This window comes from Microtus pennsylvanicus, chromosome 6 (assembly GCF_037038515.1).
Source record: "Microtus pennsylvanicus isolate mMicPen1 chromosome 6, mMicPen1.hap1, whole genome shotgun sequence".
Classification (NCBI taxonomy): Eukaryota; Metazoa; Chordata; class Mammalia; order Rodentia; family Cricetidae; genus Microtus; species Microtus pennsylvanicus.
Window position 1 is genome coordinate 1,662,466 of NC_134584.1, and position 24,318 is coordinate 1,686,783.

The 24,318-nt window shown below is 56.1% G+C and overlaps 1 protein-coding gene across 2 annotated transcripts; it reads left to right on the plus strand.

Annotated features, from left to right (window-relative positions):
* Window positions 1-1,721: 1,721 nt before the first annotated feature.
* On the plus strand, window positions 1,722-21,794 carry Rexo1 (RNA exonuclease 1 homolog). 2 transcript variants are annotated; one of them, XM_075975465.1, is made up of 16 exons: window positions 1,722-2,018; window positions 12,573-14,296; window positions 15,053-15,154; window positions 15,670-15,883; window positions 17,152-17,315; window positions 17,599-17,730; window positions 18,020-18,143; window positions 18,744-18,857; window positions 19,007-19,168; window positions 19,300-19,413; window positions 19,683-19,756; window positions 19,991-20,101; window positions 20,419-20,534; window positions 20,618-20,756; window positions 20,835-20,955; window positions 21,035-21,794. In XM_075975465.1, exons 1-16 carry the CDS (start codon window positions 1,871-1,873, stop codon window positions 21,121-21,123), a joined length of 3,648 nt encoding a protein of 1,215 aa, XP_075831580.1. In that variant the 5' UTR covers window positions 1,722-1,870; the 3' UTR covers window positions 21,124-21,794. The 2 variants fall into 2 exon arrangements, with proteins under 2 accessions (XP_075831580.1, XP_075831581.1); XM_075975466.1 differs by having other exon boundaries at window positions 19,031-19,168.
* Window positions 21,795-24,318: the final 2,524 nt, after the last annotated feature.

Here is a 24,318-nt window from a genome sequence, read left to right on the forward strand (position 1 = left end):
TGGAGCCAGTCCTGGAACTAGCTTTTGTAGACTAGGTTGGCCTCGAACTCACAGAGATCTGCCTGCCTCTGCCTCTTGAGTGCTGGGATTAAAGGAGTGTGCCACCACCGCCCGGCAGAATTTCCTTTTTAGGCTATGTAATATTCTAGCACGTGCATGGACCACTCCGTGTGTATCTGTCATGCATCAGTACTGATCTAGGTTACTTCTATCCATGAGATGTTTTAAATAATGGTAGGTGACATGACTGTTGAAATAGCCTTTCAAAACTGCATGTGTTGGCTCACGCCTGTAATCCCGGTGCCCTGGAAGCTGAGGCTGGCAGTTGGATTTCATGGAATTTAAAATAAGCCTGGAAGTCGGGCAGTGGTGGCACACGCCTTTAATTCCAGCACTCAGGAGGCAGAGGCAGGAGGATCTCTGTGAGTTCGAGACCAGCCTGGTCTACAAGACATAGTTCTAGCCGGGCGGTGGTGGTGCACGCCTTTAATCCCGGATCTCTGTGAGACCAGACTGGTCTATAGAGCTAGTTCCAGGACAGGCTCCAAAGCCACAGAGAAACCCTGTCTCGAAAAAAACCAAAAAAAAAAAAAACCCAAAAAACAAATAAACAAAAAAACTCTAGCCTCGTGGTCAGATGGAGGCAGATCCTGGAAGCCCGAGGGCCAGATAGAGTAGCTGAAGTACTTTGGTAAGAAGCCTATCTCAAAAGAAGACAAAAGAAAAAAAGGGGGGGGGGACAAAAGGTGGAAAGCTATACCTTCCTAGCCTCTGCATGTGAGCACACAGTCCTGCACCCCTCAAAACACTCCCCCACCCAACAAAAATAAAACGAAACAAAAAAACAATCAAAAAAAGTTTCCGACTCGGGAGGCAGAGGCAGGCGGATCTCTGTGAGTTCGAGACCAGCCTGGTCTACAAGAGCTAGTTCCAGGACAGGCTCCAAAACCACAAAGAAACCCTGTCTCGAAAAACCAAAAAAAAAAAAAAAAAAGTTTCCGGAGTGGCTCAGTGGTAGAGCGCTAGTCTAGTGTATCCAGGCTCTGCAAAATTAAGAAATGTCCCGTTTCACGGTTAGGTGAATATTTGAGCGTCAACTCAGACAGGCGTGGGTCTCTCAATACTAAGACCCTGGCTAGTGAGTTGGCTCCGTGATGAAGAGCACTTGCTGCTTGCTGCTCTTGCAGAAGACTTGGGTTCTATTTCCAGTACTCACATGGTCGTTCGCAACCATCTGTAGCTGCAATTCCAGGGGATTCGACTCCGTCTTCTGACTTCTGCGAGCATCAGGTACAGTCATGTTTGCACATACATACGAACACAAAGTAAATCCTGAGAGAGAGAGAGAGAGAGAGAGGGAGGGAGGGAGGGAGGGAGGGAGGGAGGGAGGAAGGGAGAGACCGTAACACTCTCCTCGTCCTCCAGGGGGCGCACAAAGTCATTATATAGCGAAATGAAAATAAGCGTAGTCTGGGGACCCGAGGGACATTTTCAGTCAGGCGCGCTCTGGACAGTCCAGGCTCCTCAGAGGCTTGAGGTTCAAGATAACGAGGCTGTATCCGCGAAAGTCGGGTGCCGAAAGGTTCTTAGGGACCAGGAACAGATAATTAAGCTTTCTTTAGAGCTTCGCTTGTTCTAGACCTGCGTCGGCCACTATTCCAAGAGAGCCGATATTGCAAGCAGGCGCACTTCGGGCAGCCTTTCCCGGCGTCCCTAGCGACAGCGTCCCGGGGGCCTCTGGGGGCCTCGGAGCAAGATGGCGGCGGCGGCGGGGTCCGAGAGGCGCGAGCGGCGGCCTCCGGAGCGAGTGTGAGGAGGGGTCCCGGGGTCCCGGGTAGCTCCGGGCCGGGGCCCCGCTGAGGAACAGACCATGCTACGTTCTACCGGCTTCTTCCGCTCCATAGATTGCCCATACTGGGCAGGAGCTCCCGGGGGGCCTTGCCGGCGGCCCTACTGCCACTTCCGGCACCGCGGAGCTCGGGGCCCCGGCAGCGGAGGCGCGGCGTCTCCCGCAGCAGGTAAAGCCCGCACGACTGCGCCCGGTTCCGCAGCTTGGCCAGCGCGCCTGTGCTGCATGTTCCCCTTGTGCAGCCTGGTCGCACACCCTCACAGTGCTGTCCCTCCTCCCCTAGTCGCTGTCGCGATGCTGTGCAAGTGCCTAGGCCTCTCTGATCACTGAGTAAAACGTAAATGCCTACTCGGCGGAGGGAGAGACAGTGTAGGCGTCCGAGCCTACATTTGTCCGTTGGTGCAGTCGGTGCGATTCCCCCGGTCCTCATTCCGTCATCATTGTTTGAAACGGGATGTCATTCCCCTCCTGTCACCGAACCCTATGCGCTTGTGGTACATCTTGTTTATGATCGCGACACTTTTCTCGGGCGTCTCCAGTAGTTGGAAACACAAGGCCCTAGGGGCACCTGCTGTTTGTCAATCTGAAAACCCGCTTGGCTTGGATGAGTGTAGACTTTGAGTTTGTCGGGGAGCGTGTCGCAATGACTGCCGTGATGGCGCTTCTGAAGGCCTCGAGGATTAGGCAGTGTGGAGGAGGTACTGTATTAGAAGAAAACAGTGGGAGAAATTAGGATTTTGTTAATTAGTGTTTTGTTTGTTTTTACTGAGTAGGCCTGACTAGCTTGGGACCCAGGATCCTCAGTTCAATCTAGCGAGTTCTGGGATGACATTGTGGGACTGAAGAGATGGCTCATATTTGCCGCTTTGACTGGGAACGTGGGCGGAGGCACGTCTTTAGACCCACGGCACTCAGAAGGCATAGCCAGGTGGACCTCTTGAGTTCGAGGCCAGCCTGGTCTACATGAGGATTTGTTCCAGAAAAACCATAGATAGTGAGATCCTGTGGGGTTGGGTAGGGGAGCACACTTGCTACTATTGCAGAGACCCGGGATTGGCTTCCCAGCATCCATATAACTTCCAGTTCCAGTACCTGATGCAGTCCGGTTCTGCGCAAATCCATACATCCAGACAAAACTCTTATGCACGAAATTAATAAAAAATACAAAAACTTAAAAAGTGGCACTGCACCCAGGCATCGTGACCTTTTATCCCAGCACCAGAGAGGCAGAGGCAGGTGAATGTCTTTGAGTTCAAGGTTGGCCTGAGTTACATATGTGGCCATCTCTAAAACAGAAAGACGGGCAGACATTAGGAGGAAAAGGCTGGAGGAAGGGCTTATTGAATAGAGTTCTGTTTAGACCCCTGGTGACCTCTGTCCCTTCAGAGAGCCTCTCCTTTGTTTTATTTATACATTCGAGGCAGGTCTCATGTAGTGTAGGCTGGCCTCAGAGTCTGCGCAGCCAAGGATGCCCCCTGCTGACACGACAAGTGCATCATCCCAGCTGCTTTATTGCTGCAGCCCTGGAGACAGGCGCACACTCACATGTGAGAGGCAGGCCTCAGCACTGGCTTCATCTCCAGTTCCCAGATTGATTTCAGATACCAGTCTGTCTCAGTCTGTTTTTCTTTAAGTAAATATTTATTTGAAAGTGTTAAAGCCGGGCTGTGGTGACGCACACCTTTAATCCTAGCACTGGGGAGACAGAGGCAGGTGGATCTCTGTGAGTTGGAGGCCAGCCTGGGCTACAAGAACTAGTTCCGGGGGCTGGAGAGATTGCTCAGAGGTTAAGAGCATTGCCTGCTCTTCCAAAGGTCCTGAGTTCAATTCCCAGCAACCACATGGTGGCTCACAACCATCTGTAATGGGGTCTTCTGGCCTGCAGGCATACACACTGACTGAATATTGTATACATAATAAATAAATAAATAAATAAATAAATAAATAAATAAAAAGAACTAGCTCCAGAACAGGCTCCAAAGCTACAAAGAAACCCTGTCTCAAAAAAAAAAAAAAAAAAAAGCCGGACGATGGTGGCGCACGCCTTTAATCCCAGCACTCGGGAGGCAGAGGTAGGCGGATCTCTGTGAGTTCGAGACCAGCCTGGTCTACAGAGCTAGTTCCAGGACAGGCTCCAAAGCCACAGAGAAACCCTGTCTCGAAAAACCAAAAAAAAAAAAAAAAAAATTAGTGAAAGTGTTGTAACAATCCCCCCAAAAATAAGTCTGATGGTAGCACACACCTTTAATCTCAGGAGTAGAGACAGGTGGATCTCTGAGTTCCAGGCCAGCCTGGTCTACAGAGTTCCAGGACAGCCAGGGCTACACAGAGAAACCCTGTCTCTAGAAACCAGAACCAAACAACATGTATGTGTGTGTGTGTGTGTATGTATGTATGTATACACGTATGTATGTATGTATGTGTTCCAAATGTGTGCAGTGTCCAGGAGGCAGAAGAGAGCATTGGATCCCTTGGCACTGGAGTTAGGGGTGGTGGTGAGCCGCTATGTGGGGTGCTAGGAATCCAACTTGGGTTCTCTGCTAGAGGAGCTGGTATCCTCAAGCCGTGAGCCGTCTCTCTAAGCCCTGCTGGTGTGTTTCTATGAAACAGGTTGACCTTGAACTTGTGATCCTTCTGTCTCTGCCTCCTGAGCACTGGGATGCCAGGCATGAACTGCCAAATCTGTTGTTTTTGAGTCCAGTTTTATGCATACACCGGCTTAAAGCAGTGGTCTTCATCCTTAGTGGTTAGGTTCCTTATCTGGCCCTCAGCTGGGTACTCCACCCAGGCACTGGGGAAGCTGCCATGGAGGAGCAGGGACACAGCTCTGCATATCTTAGCCCAGGGGTGGACACTGAGTGTCTGGTGTAGGTGGCATGCAGTTTCTTTTGTTTGCTTTTTATATGTATGTATGTTCCTGTTTGTCTCCATGTCTGTCACCTGGGTGGGTTTCTGCAGAAGCCAGAGGGAGGCATTGGATCCCCTAGAGCTGGAGTTCCAGGTGGTTGTCAACCTCCAGACACGAGAGCTGAGAGTTCAGGCCCTCCAAAAGAGCAGCCAGTGCTCCTAACTACTCAGCCACAGGCCTCACTGTGTAGCCCTGTCTGTCCTGGAACTGGCTATGTAGACCAGGCTGGCCTGGATTGCTTCTGCTCCCCTAGTGCTGGGGTTAAAGGTGCAGGTTCTAGACCTCAAGGGGCCATTGTGTCAGCATGCGACACATCCTTTGGTCTAGGGATATCCTGACTTTTAACGTTTACTTCCTTTTTGCTGTGTGAGGATGGAAGGCAGAGCTTCCTGCATGGCCATTGTGTGCCGAGCTGTACCCAGTCAGCCCCATCTCTGAGCAGAGTGTTAGTCCTCAGCTTCCCTCCATGCCGCTCTTCACATGCTGTCTTGTGCCACAGAGGGTCGTGTTGGAGGTCTGGCGCTGTCCTTTACACCCTGCTCTTTAGTTTTGAGGACAGGCATTTTCTACTGTCTCTAACCCAGACAGAGCCCAGCCCTTCCTGCTCTGGGGACCTTTGTGACCTGTTGTCCTCTCCTTGGTGCACCACAGCAGCCCTCTGAGGAGGCCTGGGCCTGGACGACTCTGGGCTAGGATAGGATCCAAATCCCTCAACCTTGGTGGCATCCTTTGGGCTCGCTGGAGTAGCCCTCCATGGCCTTTGTGCCCACAGCAAAGCAAACTCACATGTGGCTGGCCTCCAGCGGCTCAGAACTGCAGGTGAAGGTGCCACAGAGACAACTGGCCCTGCAGCCCTGCTGGGCTGGCCTTTTGCTCAGCTGGAGAGACATGGTTAGCCTTTTGAGGCATGGTTGAGTGCTATGCCGGGGAGACAGGCTGAGGGACACCAGTGAGGCAGGTTAGAGCTGGGGAGTTGAGTGACAGGGCCAGGCTTGGGTTTTTCTGGGGACTCATGATGGCTTGGGTTTTGGGGCTGTTTGGGTCTGACTGGTATACATAGAGGGACTGGTACAGTGGCCTCACAGAGCCAAGGGCCCCCTGTGGCTCCACTTGTTTTTGGTGAGGACGCTGGTCTTTTTCTTAGATTTCCCTTATTATAATGGGCAAACTCACAGAACAGGACGAGAAGTCCAACCTCAGGTGTGTGACGCAGGAATCAGAGACAGCAAGCACTGGGCAGGCCTGTGGTTTTCTCTGGGTACCAAAAGGTCATGCTCTAACCTGGTCTAATCTCTTAAAGGTCACTGGTTGACAGAGGTTCCCCATCACCTCCCCCTTTTTTCTAAATAAGAGAATTCCAAGGCCTTTAATCCCAGCCCTTGGGAGGCAGAACTCACCATATGTGAGTTCAAGGCCAACCTGGTCTCCATTGCTAGTTCCAGGACTGGCTCCAGAGCAACACAGAGAAACCCCGCCTCAGAAAACCCAAACAGAACACACAGGAGAGTTCCAAATCCCATACAAACCATATACACTAGGGACACCAGCTGTAAGATTAGGATCACAACCAGCAGAAACAATATTAAACAAGGAACAAATGCTAAATGTTTTAATAAACGTTCTATCCTAAGGAGTCTTAAGTCTTGTATTGGAAATTGCTTGACATGAGAGGACGGTAACTATGACTATCTAATCTTCAACCCCATCAAAGGCCTGAGAAGGGAGATGATATTACTTGAGTAGGCAGGAAGTGCAGTCAAGCAGCTTCCAAAATGCACAGAGACAACTGGCTACTTGGGCGATCACCCGAAGTCTCATTTGCAATGTTGAAGCAACCAACTTTGGCTAAGGTCTAGAGTAACTGACAAACGGTTTTCAGAGGCAGGGACATTTTCAGAACCGTCTTACTCTGTCTTGGCTAGGTTTGGCAGTCTTTCTTGCATCTTGTTTGCCCAGTCTAGACACCATTCACTTTGTCAGTGGTTAAGGCATGGGCAGTTCCTTGCCCAAAGGCCAATTGTGCCAAGAAGAAAACAAACTCCAAGTAGAGTGCCTTTGGTGCTCAACACTCTCAAGAACAGATCGGTGCTGTCAGGAGCAATCGTGTCTCATGTCAACAGCAGCCTAAGTTATTTAGATGCCATGTTCACAGCTACCGTCTGCTAAGGGCGGTAGGGTGAGAGGAGCAGAAATGAGAAATCAGGGTGTCTGAGCTAGAGAGTTACTCCCACCCCTGCTACCGCATGTCTTCAGGGCACCTGAACCTCCTTTTGAGACTCCCCAGTCGTGTGGTGTGGGCGGCAGCCAGGAATGAAGTGCCGGGGTTCTACACACACACCCAGAAGGAATCATTCCCAGATAGGTGCCAAGGGACAAGTCCAGGGCAGTAGCTGTGGAGCTTTCTAGAAGGAGTAGGGTTTGTTCAAGCAAAGGAAAAGGAGGATGTTCCTGGGGGGTGGGGGGTGGAGAGAGGGACAGGAAAGTGGCCGTGGCTATGGCCTCTGTGGGCTCCTGGATCCCAGTCCAGTTCCCATAGTACATGCTTGAGCAGTGAGGGTCATAGGGGCCAAGCGCTGCTGCCCTCTTCCCACTGACCTCGGCTACCCACACATGGGACCTGTGACTTCCTGTTGTCCTGGCAGACCAGCCTTGGCTCACTGCCAGGGAGCTTTCCTTGTCTAAGGGGCCTCTACCAGCCGCTGGCAGCCTGTACTCCTGGGCTCCTTCCTAGGGGAAGATCCATTTCACCGGGAAATGCCAGCAGAGGGTGCCCCAGGCCACAGCATCTAGCCAGCTGTGCCTCCCAAAAGGTCCAGTCAGGGATAGTTGGCCTTGTGGGTGTGTGGGTACACCTATACGTTAGAAGGTGAAACGTCACTCCCCGGCTGTCTTCTGAAATACAGTAGCACCACCCTACTCCAGTTGCACGGTGACTGCCTTCCCGTCTGCCTCTTCCAGGCACAGTCCTGCCCTTCACAGCCACCTGCTGGTGCTGGGCAGCTGGCTCCACTGGTCCAGCGTTGCAGGGGAAGGTGGCTTGGAGGGCAGAAGGCTGTTGTAAAAGCAAGACAGGATGCTTCCTCCTGCTGCTCAGCTGGCACATGTGCCCGGTGCTGTCTTTTTTTTAAAGATTTATGTATTTATGATGTATACAGTATTCCCCTGCATGTGCGCCTATATATCAGATGAGGGGCCAGGTCTTATCACATTGACCTCAGGACCTCTGGAAGAGCAGGCAATGCTCTTAACTGCTGAGCCGTCTCTCCAGCCCCAACCAGTGCTGTCTTTAGAGTGCTTTTTGTGGGTGCCTGATGAGTGTAGAAGAGTCCTCAAGCCACCCGTCCTGCATCTGTCCTACATCTGCCTCTGGCCGTGGCTCCTCTCTGTTCACGACCACTTTGTTCCCTGTGAGTTGAGCTGGCCCCTTTGACCTGGTTCTGTGGCCTGTCTGCCCTGGCGCCATTTACACAGGACTGCTAGTGAGCAGCACTAGTAGCACTGACACCCTCTCTCGAGGACACCCTCTCACAGAGACAGGGGCATTGGATTGGTAGGCCTGCAAGGGGGAGGCTAGTCTGGCAGAGGCCTGGAAGTATGGCCTCTGCAGGGGACTTCTTCCATGCCAAGCCTTAAACAGGGCCTGTGGTGTCAGGAGACCCATGGGAAAGAATTAGGGCACACTCCATCCCTTGAGGGTGACTTGTCTCTGGGACCTATAGTGCGCCAGTGTTTTCTGGAAGCAGCCGCCCCCCCCCAAGAATGGACGTCTGCCCCACAGCAGCCTGGGGGTGTTCTCCGGCCCTGCTTCTCTTTGCCAGAGACTTTGGGGTGGTAGTGGTCTGGGCACGTGTACCCCGAGGTTTTCTGAAGGTCTTTCTGGCTATTCTGGACTCAGTTTATACCTATGAGACTCTGTGGGAAGAGGACAGGCAGGCCTGCATACTGGCTCTGTCTGCTTCTGGGAAAGAGTAGCTGAGAATCGAATTTTCTTCGTTGTACTGGAAAGTACTTTACGGGGGGGGGGGGGGGAGGAGGGGGGAGGCCACCTCTATCTAACCTTGCCCAGGGTAATGTTAGCCTGCTTATCAGTTCCTCTGAGCTCTAGTGTGTGTGTGTGGGGGAGACAGTGGCTCAGACCTGTCCCTGTCCCAGAGAGCCCAGCATCCTAGGAATTCAAGGCAGCTGTCTCCTTGTACCCCACTGAGTGACCACACCTGCCTGAAAGCCATCACCCTAAAGGACTGACCTTGTAGAGTCACGAGAAGGTTCTAGAGGGTGACCTGGGGGCACAGGGATCCTGGGCACATTCCTTAAAGGTGACTGCCTAGGATAAGACTTGTGCACCCATCTGAGGCTGAGGGGCACGCCTTAGGCCTGGTGACACCCTCTTTGGCCAGACTCATACTTGTGTGCAGCTTCCCTTAGCTTTTTTCTGGTGTCCTGCTGCAATGTGTGTGGTCTCTGTGCGTGAGTCCAAGGTAGCCTTGGAGCTTGACCCTGCTTGAGTGACCTCATCCGTCCAGTGGTGTTGAGTGCAGGGGAATGTAGGTGCCTGGAATGTATGTGGGAAGGCCCAGAAAGATGGCTCATAGTCCTCAGTGGGGGCCTTGGGCAGTGTGGCCATCTATTCTGGAGCTGCTATTCAGAACTGTGCCAGTCAGAATCCAAATCCATCTGAAACAGCCCAGAGTGGACTTAGCACCCAGCACTGGCCATAATGCCTCTCCTCCCTAAGGAGTATATGGACTGTCCTCCGCTGCAGGGCTGGACGCTCTTATCACCCCAGGGCTGGACTGGACGATAAGCCGTCCCTTAGCTTTAGCAGTCCTTTGGCCTTGAGTGGAGACCCCCAGGTGCTGGCTGGGGGCTGACTTCCTGTTAGCAGGAGAGGCCCAGTGAGACTCTGCTGCCCATGGTGTGGCCTGACGGTCACCCAGGAGAATGCTGCTTGGCTCGGCCTCTTTGTGTCTCTCCTCCCACAGACAGTCTGAACTTGCTCCAGGCGTCCTGTTCCAGCCTGAGGACCCAGTTCCCTGTCCAGCGGTCTGTAAGGTGGAGAGTGTAGGTGGTGTGTGAATCCTACCCCCGCCTAGGACTTCGAGACCCTCCCCTGCAGGTGGGGAATTTCCAAGAGCCCAGCCCACTCTCCAGAGATCACCATGTACACCACATTTACACAGAAGGCTCCTCCTTTGTCACTGTAGATTTTATGAAGCCTAGGGTGGTGTGATCCTCCTGCCTCAACTGGGATAACAGGTGTGATTACTCCTGGGATCAACATCTGTATTAGTGATGTGTGTGACAAAACACTTGGCGGCGGCAGCTTAGGAGGGTTATTCTGGCTCACAGCTGGAGCTGCGGTCCACCATAGCACACAGGCATGGGGGCAGTTTGGGGCCCCAGCCCATGCAATGGTGTCCCCAAGTATAGGGCGGATCTTCTCACAGCCCATGCAATGGTGTCCCCAAGTGTAGGGTGGGTCTTCTCACAGCCCATGCAATGGTGTCCCCAAGTGTAGGGCGGGTCTTCTCACAGCCCATGCGATGAACATTGGATGTCTCAGCACTTGCCACTAAGCCAATTGAAGCCCTGGAGCCCACTTGGTGGAGGGAGAGGACAGACTCAAGCTGTCCTCTGACCTCTACTTGCAAAATAAGAAGCCATTCTCCAAATAACAAAGCCAGGCAGAGTATCCCTCATCCGGGTGTCTTCCCTGCTCACTCTCACTGGGCTTAAGTAGGGCATTGCTTGCAAGGAGGCCCTGGGCATAACATTCATTTTAGCCCTGGCTGAATGGTTTAGTTTGTAGTTTACCCCCACCCCTTTCTCCTCATCCCCCCCTTCCTCCCCTTTCCCAGGGGCTCAGGGCATGCTATGCAGGCTCTTTGCTACTGAACCCCCAACCCACTTTAATCTTTTTGTTTTGAGATGGGGCCTTGCTGGCCTAAGCTGTCCTTGAACTTCTGATCCTCCTACCTCAGCCTCCTGCTGCTGGCCCACTACCTCTAATCATTGGAATGTTACTTTCTAAGAAAGTAAGAAAGCCTGGCACTGCTCCAGCACCCAGGAGGTGGAGGCAGGAGGACCGGAAGTTTCAAGGTCATCCTCAGCTGCATATTCAGGCCCAGCTAGGGCTACACCACTGTGAGATCCCACCTCAGATAACTAAGGGACTAGTGAGAAGGCAACTCACCTGTTTCCTGGTTTTCCCCAGTCCCTTCCAAGGCCAGTGGGCTCTGGCTGGGTACCAGTGTGTGCTGGGTTCTTGTCCCCAAACCCTTGCTTTTCTAGGCAGCAGGGGCTTAGAGTAAGCACCCCATCTTTTGTCCTTCAAGTTGCAGATGTGAAGTCCCCTGCCGTGTCCCCTCACGATTCCCAGTCGCACCTCCCCTGAGACCACCTTGTGGAGGCACATGGCCCCTGCTGATGAGGTGTGGTTCCCAGCTCAGGGTCATCAGCCACAGGCTCTGGGGACAGGACAGGATGTCAGTTGGAGACAGCCACAGGGAACTGCCATGGGGTCACCTCATGAACTGCGCATGTCTGAATGCGTGACCGTTCTGCAGGACTGTATGGGCTCTTGAGAAGGCCAACTGGTTTGTAACAACCTACCCTCCCTGACCCTGCAGCTCACTTGGGGGCAGTGCTTGGAGAGGGGATAGTAATAATGTATCTGGGCCCCACCTCTTCCAGATATTCATAGTTGGGTCGTACAATTCTTGCTTTTACTGGTGGGACTACATAGTTGCTTTATTAAGGCTTAAAAACGGTTTTTACTTTTCTTTTTTTTTTTGGTTTTTCGAAACAGGGTTTCTCTGTGGCTTTGGAGCCTGTCCTGGAACTAGCTCTTGTAGACCAGGCTGGTCTCGAACTCACAGAGATCCGCCTGCCTCTGCCTCCCGAGTGCTGGGATTAAAGGCGTGCGCCATCACCGCCCGGCTCGGTTTTTACTTTTCATATGTGAGTGTGTGTGTAGGCTGTGTGAGTCAGGCCCCCATGGAGGCCAGAGGTGTCCTGCTGTGGGGCTAGGGTGTCAGCTAGATCTGTCTGCAGTGCGGTGGAGTCCTTACTCTGCCGTCTCCAGCCCTTCAAGTCCTCTGCAAAGGTGTAAAATGCATGAGGGGCTCAGTGAAGGGTGGCCACTCCAGAAAAGCTGGTCGCAGTGGGGTGCACTTGTGACCAAGGCACTGGGGAGGTGGAGCCCCAGGAGCTTGAGTTGGCCGTTGAACTAAGTGAGACCTACTTGACTGAGAGCAGGGCTGCAGGCCAGCCAGAGCCTTCAGCTGTGGGGTTAATTCCTGGTAGGCCCTGTGGGTAGTGTGTCCACCTTGGGGTCTCCAGGCCATGCCAAGAGGTCCTTGGGAACCTTGCTTCTCTGCACCCCCTTCTGACATAGGATCTCATGCAGCCCAGGCTAGCTTTGAATTATGTAGCCGAGGCTTATCTTTAACTCCTGACCCTCTTCCTTCCTGCCTGTACCTTCCTAGAGCAGGGTGATGGGCGTGAGCCACCATGACTGGTCTGTGTGGTGCTGGGGTGAAGCTTGTACATCCCTGGCAGTGCTCTGCTCGCAAAGACCCAGACCCACCCCACATGCGCATGCACACACTCACGCGCACCAGCACCCTTCTGTAATCTTCTGCATAGGTCCTGCCATAGGGCAGGTGATTCCCAACACATCAGCATCACGGTGTCATGGTAGGGATGTCCTGGGGGCCCAAGCCTACTGTGCAGTAGGCTGTGGAAACCTGGTTCTCTTACCTTGCTCTCTGGCAGGCTTGCTCAGTGGTTATTCCATGTTCTCTTCCCTTCCAGGGCTTGGCTATGACCCGTACAACCCAGAGCTGCCTCAGCCTCCTGCACAGAGGGAGAATGGCACTCTGGGCCAAGGTGATGGCATGCTGGAGCTGGAGCTGGTCAACCAGGCCATTGAGGCTGTGCGTGGCGAGGTGGAGCTGGAGCAGAGGCGCTACCAGGAGCTCCTGGAGACAGCACGGGGGCACGGCGCCGGGTCTTCAACCCTGGTGCCCTGCAGCCCTGCCATGAGCCTGGATGACGATGACACCTTCTCTCTGGCCCTCACCTATACACCAGGTGGCCTGCTGAGCCCAGACTCAGGCTATCAGCCCACTCCACTGGTCGCCCCTGCTGAGCCAGGTCACAAGTACTCACTGGCCCCTTCAGAGAGGGGTCAGAGCAGAGCTGGAGGGGGCACCAGTGCCCTGGAGTATATCCCCAAGGCTGTGAGCCAGTCGCGCCACTGTGGCCGACCCGTGTCTGGTGGCAAGTACGTAGTGGACAGCTCAAAGCCATCCACAGATCTGGAGTATGACCCACTGTCCAACTACTCAGCTCGGCACCTTGGCAGGGTCAGTGCCAGGGATGAGAGAGCTACCAAGCGACCACGAGGCTCCCGGGGTGCTGAGCCCTACACACCTGCCATTAAGAAGCCCTGTGACCCCTTTGGTGGCTGTGAGGCCAGGTTCTCAGACTCAGAAGACGATGTAGCCAGCCCACCAAAGGCTGATGCGGGCAGCCCCAAGGCTGAAGCTGATTCTGAAAGCAAGGCACCTGGGAAACGTGCCTCCGAAGAGGGCAGTTTGCGGGGCACCAAGGAGATGGCTGTACAGTATGACGTGGAAGACCTTGGGCAGCCTCCCAAAGCAGCAGACACAGTGGCCTTGGCCAAGCTTGGCTCCCTAGCCAGGGCATCTCAAGAGGTTGGGGTCCCCAAGGATGGCAAAGCCAAGAAGAAGAAAAGTGGGACACTGGCCAGCCTCAGCCACAAGGACAAAGCCCGCAAAAAAGACAAGAAAAAAGACAAGGACCCAAGACGGCTCCGGGAGAAGGAGAAGCTGTGTGCAGACAAGAAGAAATCACAAGCTGGCAGCCCTCGAGGCAAGACCCAGGGCTCTGAAGGGACCAAGAAAAAGCCATCCAACACCACCACTGGTGCCAGCTCAGGAAAAGGGGGACCAGGTCGCTCCTCCAGTGGAGGGCCACAGCCCCAAGACTCTGGGCCTGGTCCTCACCCGCCACTGGCCTGTAAAGGTGGCAGCGCTAGGAAGTCATCATCGGGGAAGTTAATGGACTGCAAGACCCGCTCCCTGGATGAGGGTGCCTCCCAGAGCACCCCTAAGCTCAAGAAACGGGCCCTGAGCCACGCTGAATTGTTTGGGGATGAGAGTGAGGAGGAGGAGGACTCGGGCCTGGGGGTCAGGACACTCCGGGTCTGGCCCCCCACCCTGCCCAACCTCAGCTCAGACTCAGATTCAGACTCTGACTCCAGCCTGGGCCTGGGGGAGACGCAGGTGCCCAAGCGTCTCAAGGCCGTGCCACCCACATCCCCCGTACCGCCCTTCCCATTGTCCTCCTCCTCCTCCTCCTCGGGCGCCAGCCAGTGTGCAGAGGAGGATGTGGACTACTCGGCCCTGGAGAAGGAGGTGGACTTCGATGCGGACCCCATGGAGGAGTGCCTGCGGATCTTCAATGAGTCCACCAGTGTGAAGGCAGAGGACAAGGGCCGGCTGGCCCGGCAGGTGAGGGCGCTGGCCCTGCAGGCGAGGGCCCTGCGAGGGGACACTCCATCCTTTAGCCAGCTCCAGCCAGCTCCAGCCTCTGCAACCCAGGCGGAAGCCATTCCTTCAGCGCCGGCCTCTTAACTCCATCCAAAATTCAGGAACCCTCGGTGGCCACCTGCTGCCCCCTGCACTCTGCCCAGAACGAGGATGCTGGCTTTCTACCCACCCAGCCGGCTTCCCATGGCAGCGTCCGACTGACCGTTCAGACTGACCGGCAAAGGGGTACCGGGCCCTCCCGCCCCAAGCCTGCCTCACACTTCCTGTCCCCAGCTCCTTGGCTTTTCTTACCCCCCTCCCCCAACTCTTACTCCTTTTCTGGCCTCTGTCCCGCTTCTCTCCCCTTCTCCCTGGCTTGCCTGCTCAGGCCAACCTTGATCCATCTGGGTGTCCTTCTTCCTATGTCCCTATGTTGGCCACCAGGGGGTGCTCACCCTGAGCAGACAAAGATGGACTTGGTCAGTTCCCTACAGCACCAGGCCTATGGGATGCCCTTGACTGGTACTCCATATCTGAGCCATCATCCTGGGCTGGGTGTGGGGCAGCAGCAGGGGCCATGCCCACTTGTCCTCCTGTTCACAGAATTGCTGTCCTAGCCTGTGAGACAGGTGCTGGGTGGGCCTTGGGCCTGAGATCTGGTGGTGACATGAGGCTGGGTGGAAAGGCAGAAGTGTGACCCACGGAGGCACCCAGAGTGAGGAGTGCATGTGTTTTCAGACCCCCAAGGAGGCAGCCTCGGAGAAGGAGCATGCCGGCCTGACCACTTTGTTCCCGGGGCAGAAGAGGAGGGTCTCACATCTCTGCAAGCAAGGCAAGGAGGTAAGACCCAGATTTGGGATAAGGGCGGGCAGCTGGAGGGAGAAGGTCTGCCACCCCAGTCTAGATCCCAGGCCCCCTGCTGCTGGCCTTTGGTAAGCTGGTGTCCTGTAGAGAAACATGTCCTGACCACTGTCTGTCCTGTTGTCCCTCACTTGGTCATGGGGACGGTGTAGGGAGAAGTGTGGGGCGAGGCCAGGCTGCCTCAGCTATGGCCGGAAGGCAACGAGGACCCAGGAGAGAGAAGCCTGCTCAGGGCTGTGGTGACAAGCTCAGGACTCGTTCTTAGAGCCTCCCTAGGAGGTGGGGCAGGGTCCCAGGTGCAAACAAAGAAGGGGTCGTCTAAGGAGATGGCACCGACAGGTCACAGGCCCCACCGCTGCCCTGCACTGCTGGGCAGAAGCCAAGGGAGGCTGGGGTGGGGGGAGGGTCCTCCCCACCCTGGGACTTGTTCCTCATTCAGCCTGCCTTGAGTGCTCTGGACTCAGAGCTGGGCTCCAGGACCTGTGTTCTTTCAGACAGAGGCCTCAAGGAGGGTTCCTGTGGCTCCCCCAGCACGGCCCCCCACTGCTCAGGAGGTGTGCTACCTGCGAGCACAGCAGGCACAGAGGGACTCCGCTAGCTGGCTGCAGGGTGCCCCGAAACCGACAGACAGGCTCTCCACTGTGCATATCTCGGCCCCTGGGGAAAAAAGGAGGATCGCTCACATACCCAACCCCCGCCTAGCCACCGGTAAGTCTTGGCCCCACCCTCTTATATTCCCAACCCCAGCATCTGAGGTACAGGAGGCAGCACCCTGAGAAGTTCCTGATAGACTTGCGCACTGCCCTCCTGGGACCTTGGTGACTTACTGTGGAGTAGGGATAGAATGGCAGCCTCCTTGCTTCCTCCCAGATCCAGTCCCCTGGGACACTGGAGCCAGTGGTTGGTGGGACTTGCCTGGGCCTACGTGGAGTGGGCAGCAACTCTGAAGGTCAGGTGTGGGGTAGTCCTGTCTGTGCCGAGTGGTGGTCCCAATCCAGGAGGGACAGTGAGGTGTCACCATCGTCTTCCAGCTCCGAGGGAGGGTCTTGCCGTCAGGACAGACCAAGTCTTACTAGTCACTATGTGCACCTGTGACCAGTCAGGAAGAGCTGCCTGGCCTGGGCCTCCCCTTCCTTCCCCAGGGCTACAGCACCCGGAATTCTCTGTTCTTGTTCATGTCCTGGCCAAGCCACAGCACGGCTTGTTAGGGGCTGCTCTGGTTCTGTGACTCTCCTTGTCCTCCAGGCGTGCACCTTGATCTGCTTCAGTGCTCCCACTATAGCTTGTGCACAGGGCTGGGCATCACCCCTGTAGGTGCGCCCTCCTCCCCGGGGAACCCCTCCTCCCTAGGGGGCCCCTCCGTGGTTGGCAAGTACAGCCTTGGGCTTGTTCCAGAGAGGAGAGCAGAGGCAGCCTGGTCTTGCCCCCGAGCCCTATCCAGAGACGATCCTGACTAGGGACAGGGATTCTGATGGTCAGACACCCTACACCCCTTGCATGGACAATTAGGGGGCATCCCTGACCACCCCGGACCAGGGCGGAGACTGTGTATGGTTTGTGACCTCATTACAGGGACAGGCAGGTAGCCTGTCACAATGAACAGGTCAGGGCATCCCAGGCCCTCTGGTCCTGTGCCTAGGAGCCAGGGTTACCCCTCAGACGTCAATGCCTCAGAGTTGGGGACTGGAACATGCGGCAGAGGCCCCAGCCACGCCACGCCATTCGCCAGACTGCCCCGACCGTGGCATTGCCTGAGCCGGCCTCCACAGCCGTGTTGCCCTTCCCTACCTCCATGGACTTGTTCTAGAGCAGCTAGAGTCCCATGTCCTTCCACACCCCAAGCCCGGTGCCCCGGCCCCCGCTGCGCTGCGAGATGCGCATCCTGCTCACACTCAACGACCGCAGCTTCCTGGTGCTCCGCAGCTCCGTCATGGGCCTGCTGTCCTCCTGTACTCATGTCCCCTGTCCCCCACCAGCCCCGACAGGTGCCAAGAGGGCGCTACCTACCAGCAGCAGCCAGGCGTCCCACGGTCCTGAGCCTGGCAGCCAGCCACTGAAGACACGCACGTTGTCAGGGATGGCATCCAAGACCACCACCACCGTCACCCCTAAGCGCATCGCCCACAGCCCGTCACTCCAGGTACCGTGCACCAGCTGGTGCCTCCCGACCTCACTGCGGGACTCTGAGGGGCCAAGGGCTATTCTTGGCTCATACTGTCCCCAGTAGGGTTCCGTGTCGGCCTTACAGTGTATTGTTTCCTAGTAGGGAGGGTGAGCCAGAGTTCATGCAAACTGCAATCCCCTAGCCTTGTCCTCTAGAGTTCATGCTGGCCTCGTGCTGTAGACAACCCTTTCCTATGTAGAAGCTCTGTGTCCTAACCCCACTCCCACCCTGACCCCCTCCCTGGGTCTCTTTCCTCCAGAGTCTAAAGAAGCCCATTATCCCAAAAGAATTTGGCGGCAAGGTCCCCACTGTGGTCCGCCAGCGCTATCTCAACCTGTTCATCGAGGAGTGCCTCAAGTTCTGCTCGTCCAACCAGGAGGCCATTGAGAAGGTGGGCCCTGGAGTGAACGTCCCTTAGCAGGCGGAACGGGCCCTGGGCACTGTGGCCTTGAGCTGGAGCCAGGAAGGCCTGTTTGTCTCCCTGGCTCTCATCCAGGCATCTCGGTCCAGACTGACTGCCTGTACTACTTCCTCGTGGGCGGCAGGTTCTTCCTAGCCAGTGTGCCCTGAGTCCACGGCAGAGACTTCTGTGGGGCGCACCCTGGCCCTGCAGCCCCTGCTGTCACCCCAGTTGAGCTGACCTTCTGCTCATGCTCCTGGTGCCACTGTGTCCTCCACAGGCACTGAACGAGGAAAAGGTGGCCTACGAGCGCAGTCCCAGCAAGAACATATACCTGAACGTGGCTGTGAACACCCTCAAAAAGCTGCGGGGCTTGGTCCCCAACGCCGTGCCCAGCCTCAGCAGTGAGTGGCAGCTCTGCAGAGAAGGGATTGTCCCCAGTACCTCATGTGGAGGCTGCCACCTGTGGTTCCCTCTGTCCCTCCCTCCCTCCCTCCCTCCTTCCCTCCCTCCCTCCCACCGAGGGCCTCTGCTAATGGTGTGGGCGGCCTCTTCACAGGGAGTGCTTGAGCACTGCCTTTGCTGGGAGACAGGGTTAAGATGTTTCATTCTGTCCCTTGAGAGGCCACGTAAGGCACGCCACAGTGATCTCGCTTGCCTGTACAGACCCTAGCCTCCGCTAACTTCTCCCCTACCCACTGGAAGGGTCTGGGTGGCCTTTGGAGGCAGTGACAGCTCAAAGCCGATTCATTAGTTATCTTCCTGAGTTACTGCAGCATGCCCCTGCCTCACACCTTCCGTTAGGAACAGTGGGCCCGTCCTGTCCACCCGGAGCATGGATTGGGGAACTGCTCAGTCCTGGGGTGACTTGTCCTGCTTTCCCTTCCCAGCGGGGACTCTGTAGGCAGGAGAAGGTAGTGTATATGCGATGGGTGCTGGCTAGGTGACTGAGGGCTGAGTGCAGCTGGCTCACCCATCCCTGCCTTCTCTGCACTTCCTTCTAGAAGCCAGTGGCCGCAGGGTTGTGTCCCATGAGGTGGTGCTGGGGGGCAAATTGGCAGCCAAGACCAGCTTCTCACTGAGCCGCCCCAGCAGCCCCCGGGTGGAGGATCTGAAAGGTGAGTTGGCACCTCTGCTGACCCACACCTCCCTCTGTGCGTCCTGACCCTGCCCTCTTCCATATCTTGTCCCCCCTCCTCTGCAGTAGGGACTGCCCAGTGCAGCAGTGTGTATGCATGTGTGTGCGCATGTCCCCTATCCCCTGCAGCACCAACACCCAGTGTCCCCACAGGGAATGCCCTGTACAGCCGTCTCAGGGAATACCTGCTCACCCAGGAGCAGCTCAAGGAGAATGGCTATCCTTTCCCCCACCCAGAGCGCCCAGGGGGCGCCGTCATCTTCACAGCTGAGGAGAAGAAGCCCAAAGACCGTGAGTCTCCTCCTGTTGGGCCCTCAGCCAGGAACACTGAGTAGGGAGCTGCCCGCCGAGTTAGGGCATCAGGGGTGCTGGGTGCCAACCTCTCGCCCATGTGCTCTCTGTCCATCTGTCCTCACCCCCAGCCTCCTGCAGAATTTGCTGTCGCTGTGGCACCGAGTACCTTGTGTCCTCCTCGGGCCGCTGTGTGCGCAGTGAGGAGTGTCACTACCACTGGGGGCGACTGCGGCGGAACCGAGGTGAGGCTGGGTCACTGGGCCACAGACAGCCCTGCCTACACCCTCCTGGCTACCCCACCCCACTTCCCACTTCCATGGGAAGGCCCTGGCCTTCTGTGATCTAGATTTTCCTCCAGAACAGCTCTGCTTGGCTCCAAGGGGGAACCTTCCCTGGGCCTGCAGCAGCTTGAGACACTGTTGGCCAGGTGCCTTCCCTGGATCCTGCTCCCTGAATGGGTGTGCAAGGCTCCCTGCCCGGTGCCCTGAACACCATTGCTCTCTCTCCCCAGTGGCTGGGGGCTGGGAGACCCAGTATATGTGTTGCTCCGCTGCGGTTGGCTCTGTGGGCTGTCAGGTCGCCAAGGTAAGGCCTGCTGTGGCCACGCCCTGCTCTTAGCTTCTGCACTGGGGTTGAGGGACACATCTGAGCGCTATGTACGGGCTTGTTATGTGGCCCCACTCAGCCCTTCCAGTGAGGAGTACACTGGGCCCACCTGCCTCCACAGGCACCTGGTCCCAGGCCTAGCCAGGGCAGGGAAGTCCCCAAGCATCACTTGTGGCCTGTGCCAGCCCTGCTGCTCACTCCCCTGTTCCCCAGCAACACGTGCAGGACGGCCGGAAGGAGAACCTGGAGGGCTTTGTGCGCACCTTCCAGAAGGAGCTACCAGAAGATTCCCACGCAGGGGTCTTCGCCCTCGACTGTGAGATGGTGAGTTTGGGGTCTCAGGAACCTGGGTGCTGTGTGTGGCTGGATCCACTCTGGGAAGGTGAGGAAGGGAAGCCGGCCAAGAGCTGTCACCGAGGTCCTATCTCAATGGCTGTCTTGCACTATCAGGCTAGTGGCCTGGGGCGGGGCAGTCTTCTCAGCCCACTTGAGAAGGCGTCTCTGAGTCTCCAGCCCACGCCTCTCTCTGCTGCATTGCCCTCCTGGTGTCATCCGGGGTCTGAGCAGCCGCCATGGCTAGCCACGGCGGGGAGAGGTGAGCCGGGCAGCCGACTGCATTGGTGTCCGTCTCATGCCCGCAGTCCTACACTACATACGGCCTGGAGCTGACCCGCGTCACAGTCGTGGACACAGACATGCAGGTCGTGTACGACACCTTTGTCAAGCCTGACAACGAAGTTGTCGACTACAACACCAGGTGTGTCCTGGCCCACCGCGGGGCCTCAGCCTCACTTCTGTCCTGCCCGGCCCGACGCCCCTCTCACATCCGGCCCTCTGCAGGTTCTCAGGGGTGACGGAGGCCGACCTTGTAGACACGAGTATCACACTGCGGGATGTGCAGGCCGTCCTGCTGAGCATGTTCAGTGCTGACACCATCCTCATCGGACACAGTCTGGAGAGTGACCTGCTGGCCCTCAAGGTATCTGTGCCTTCTGTGGCTAAGGATGGGAGGCCATGCCTACCAGGTCCTGTCCATTATCCACCCTCCTACCTGTAGGTGATCCATGGCACGGTGGTGGACACGTCAGTGCTGTTCCCACACCGCCTGGGCCTGCCCTACAAGCGCTCCCTGCGGAACCTCATGGCCGACTACCTCAGACAGATCATCCAAGACAATGGTGCGGAGCCTGGGTCCAGGGCGGGGGCTGGGGGAACATACAGAAAGTCAGGACTGTGCTTGACATGTCTGCCCTGCAGTGGATGGGCACAGCTCCAGCGAGGATGCCAGCGCCTGCATGCACCTTGTCATCTGGAAGATCCGAGAAGACGCCAAGACCAAGCGATGACTCCCTACCCGCCGCCGCCACTACCTTGCCCTTCCCTTCCTACGACCCTGGCTGCCCTCAGCCCCTATGCCCCATGGCCTCTTTTCAAACTGTGTAATAAAACATGACAGCTGACCATGCGCTTCCAAGCTCAGGCTCCAGGTCTGCAGTGGCCCTGAGCTGGGGCTGAGACAGAGCGGCCCTGAGCCCTACACAGTCCCACGTGTCACCCCCCCCACTTCTGTCCCTGAGCCTGCAGCTGCCCAGGATAGAGCTGGCCTGGCCCCCGTGCCTAGTCAGCCCCCACCCCTCCTGCTGCTCGAGGCAGTGGCCCTCCCTCCTTTGTATATAACACAGGCGACAGGACAAGCCCTCGTGGTTTGAGACAGGGGTTGTCTTTTTTTACTTTATACTGTTATTTTTATTAATTTTTAATTTAAACCTGCTGACCTGCACAACTCCTCAGTAGAGGAGTTCAGCCCTGGTGCCATTGGGATCCAGGGGCCGAACCCCACACAGTCCCATGGGCCTGGATGTCTGCCCTGCCTTGTGGGGTGGCTTCCAGAACTCACCCCAACCCACCAGAGCTCTCCAGCCTCAGAGCCAAGCCAGCCCCAAGGCCGTCTTTGGGGGGAGGGGGAAGCTGCTGCCTCTCCATGGGTAGGAACAAAATAAATGTTTATATGAAGTTTAGATTTCATATGTGTGGTGCTTTGGCCAGGCAGGACACCTTCTTGTGGCCCCTGTCCTATTGGCCAGGGTTGACAAAACAATTTATTCCCTTGCTCAAGAGGGCCCTTGCCATCCTGTTCTGGGGACCTTTGTGGGACAGCCCTCTCCTGAGTGTCCCTGGTGCAGGCTGGTGGTGTGTGGTCCATGCCTCTTTGCTTGGTATAAACCCAGCTACTCAGACAGTGTCCAGGGTGGAGACCAGGGACCCCTGCCACCTGAGAAGGGGCCTATAGCCATCAAGGTTTTCTGGTTTCTAAGACCAGAAAACAATAAATTTTCCACACGACCTCGGTTGGTTGGCCTCCTCTTGGCAGTTGTCTGCAGCACAGTGAGATCTGGAGTGAGCAGGCCCTGGTTTGGCTGCAGTTAAAGCCAAGCAGGGACACCCCACTGTGATGGTCAGAGCCTTGTTTGAGCCTAGTCCAAATGCTGGGCAAGCCACCTGTGGGGGCTCCGGCTCACGGCAGCAGCAGCCTGGGGGGTGGGGGGGGCGTGTCTATTTGGTGGACAGGGAACTGCAGGACCCACGGGAGCTTTCTTGGTTAAGCTGGGCAATCTACCCTCAGGGGTTCTTTTGACCAATTTGTCCCCTTTTACCTTCTATAAACAAGTTTTTTTAAAAAAATAAATGGTGCCGATGTATTCACAGAAGTCCAAGTGTCTGCCTTGGGTGCTTTGGTGTGTGTGTCTTCCTGGACGTGTCAAGGTCTCCTGGAGGTTCACCCCTTTTTGTTAGCCTACCCTGGCTCTGCATTGGAGGAGCCCCTGCCTCATTGTAATTACCCCTTCCCCTGGAGAGTCAGGTAGGGGGGTCTCCCAGATAAAGGCCATCCAAAAGGGTATGAATGCATCCCATAGTTAGACCAGTGGTTCTCAATCTGTGGATCTCAAGGCCCTGCAGAACGAAGCCCACTGACCCCAACACCGGGTCCTTTCCTGATACCTCAGGAATGCCCTGCCCTGGTAGCTCCCCGTCCATTTGCAGCCTGCCTCCTGTGCCATGACGTCACCCTTTCACAATTTTCCTAGGTCTGGCCTCGCCCTCAGAGGCTGCAAGCAGACCCCTCTGCCTGACCTTTCAGCAAAGCTTCCGTGCCCAAACCCCCACTCTGGTTTCTGGCCCACGGTGGGCCTCTCTCCATGAGGCATAGCTCCACCCATGAAACATGACACCACCCACGAGGCGTGGCTTTATCCACAATCCATAGATGCCACGAAACCTGGCCTCCACCCATGATGGCCCAGTCCATTCTTGGCCCACCTACAAGCATGGCCGTGCCCACAAGACCTGGCCACACCACACTGACCTAGTCTCTCTCACAACACTGCCCGACCCTTACATCCATGCCACTCAACTAAGCCCCACCTTCTTCAGGCCCGGTCCAGCTGCCGGCGGCCCCTTCCCCTCCCTTAAGGCCCTGATAGGCCCCGCCCCTTCTCAATGCCCCGCCCCCAAGCCCGTGCCGCCCGTTTCAGACCCGTTGGCACCAGGCTAACAGCTCCCACAACATCGGCGGCCCTGGACGCCGCTGGCGGCCCACCCTAGGCAGCCCGGCCCCACCAAGCCCGGCCCCACCAAGCCCGGCCCTCGCAGGTGAGCACCGCTACTCACAGCCGTGCATCCCAGGACATCTGTGTGACCTCTCAGGGCTCTGTAGGTCACAGGGTTGGGGTGTCAGCATTGGGTGCAGGAGATGGCGCCCCCTAGAGGCTCATAAAATCAGACACCGAGTTGGGGGTTACTGACCCGACAGTCTGGTGACCACTAGATGGAGTTTACTGGGACTGTGCATTGTGGCCAAGAGGGGACACTGCCAATGACGTGTCTGGTAAGTGGGCGGTGTTCCTGCCCTAGATGCACTTTGGAGAGGGCGTTTTCTCTTGACTCGGACAGGTCAGGACCCCTTAGGATTGCCTAAGACCATCGGAAAACACAGATATTAACTTTACAATCAAATAATAATAGTAAAATTACAGTTATGAAATAGTAACAAAATAATGGAGCTAGGCCAGGTGAGGGCGCCCGCCTTTAATCCCAGCACTCAGAGGCAGAGACAGGAGGATTTCTGAGAGCCAGGACAGCCAGAGCTACACAGTAAAACCCTGTCTCGAAAAAAACAAAAATACTAGTATTATTATCACTAGTAAAATAATAATAATATAATTTTATCGTTTGGGGTCACCACAACACCTGGAACCTACTCTAAAGGGTCGCAACATCAGGAAGGTTGAGAACCGCTCGCCTATGGGTCCCCTAGAATCCCAGCTGCCTGGCGGGCCTCCTCACCCCATCCCTCCCACATCCTTCCCTAGCCTCAGTTTTCCTCTGATGATCAGGGAGAGGCAGGACTCAGTCTCCCAGGACAAACCTGGTGCTGAGCCAGGAGGATGCCCTGGGGACACACGTGACGCAGACGCCCACAGTCCCTGTCCCTTGGATAGAAGCGGGGTGCAGCAGACTCAGAAGAGGTGACTAGAGGCGGG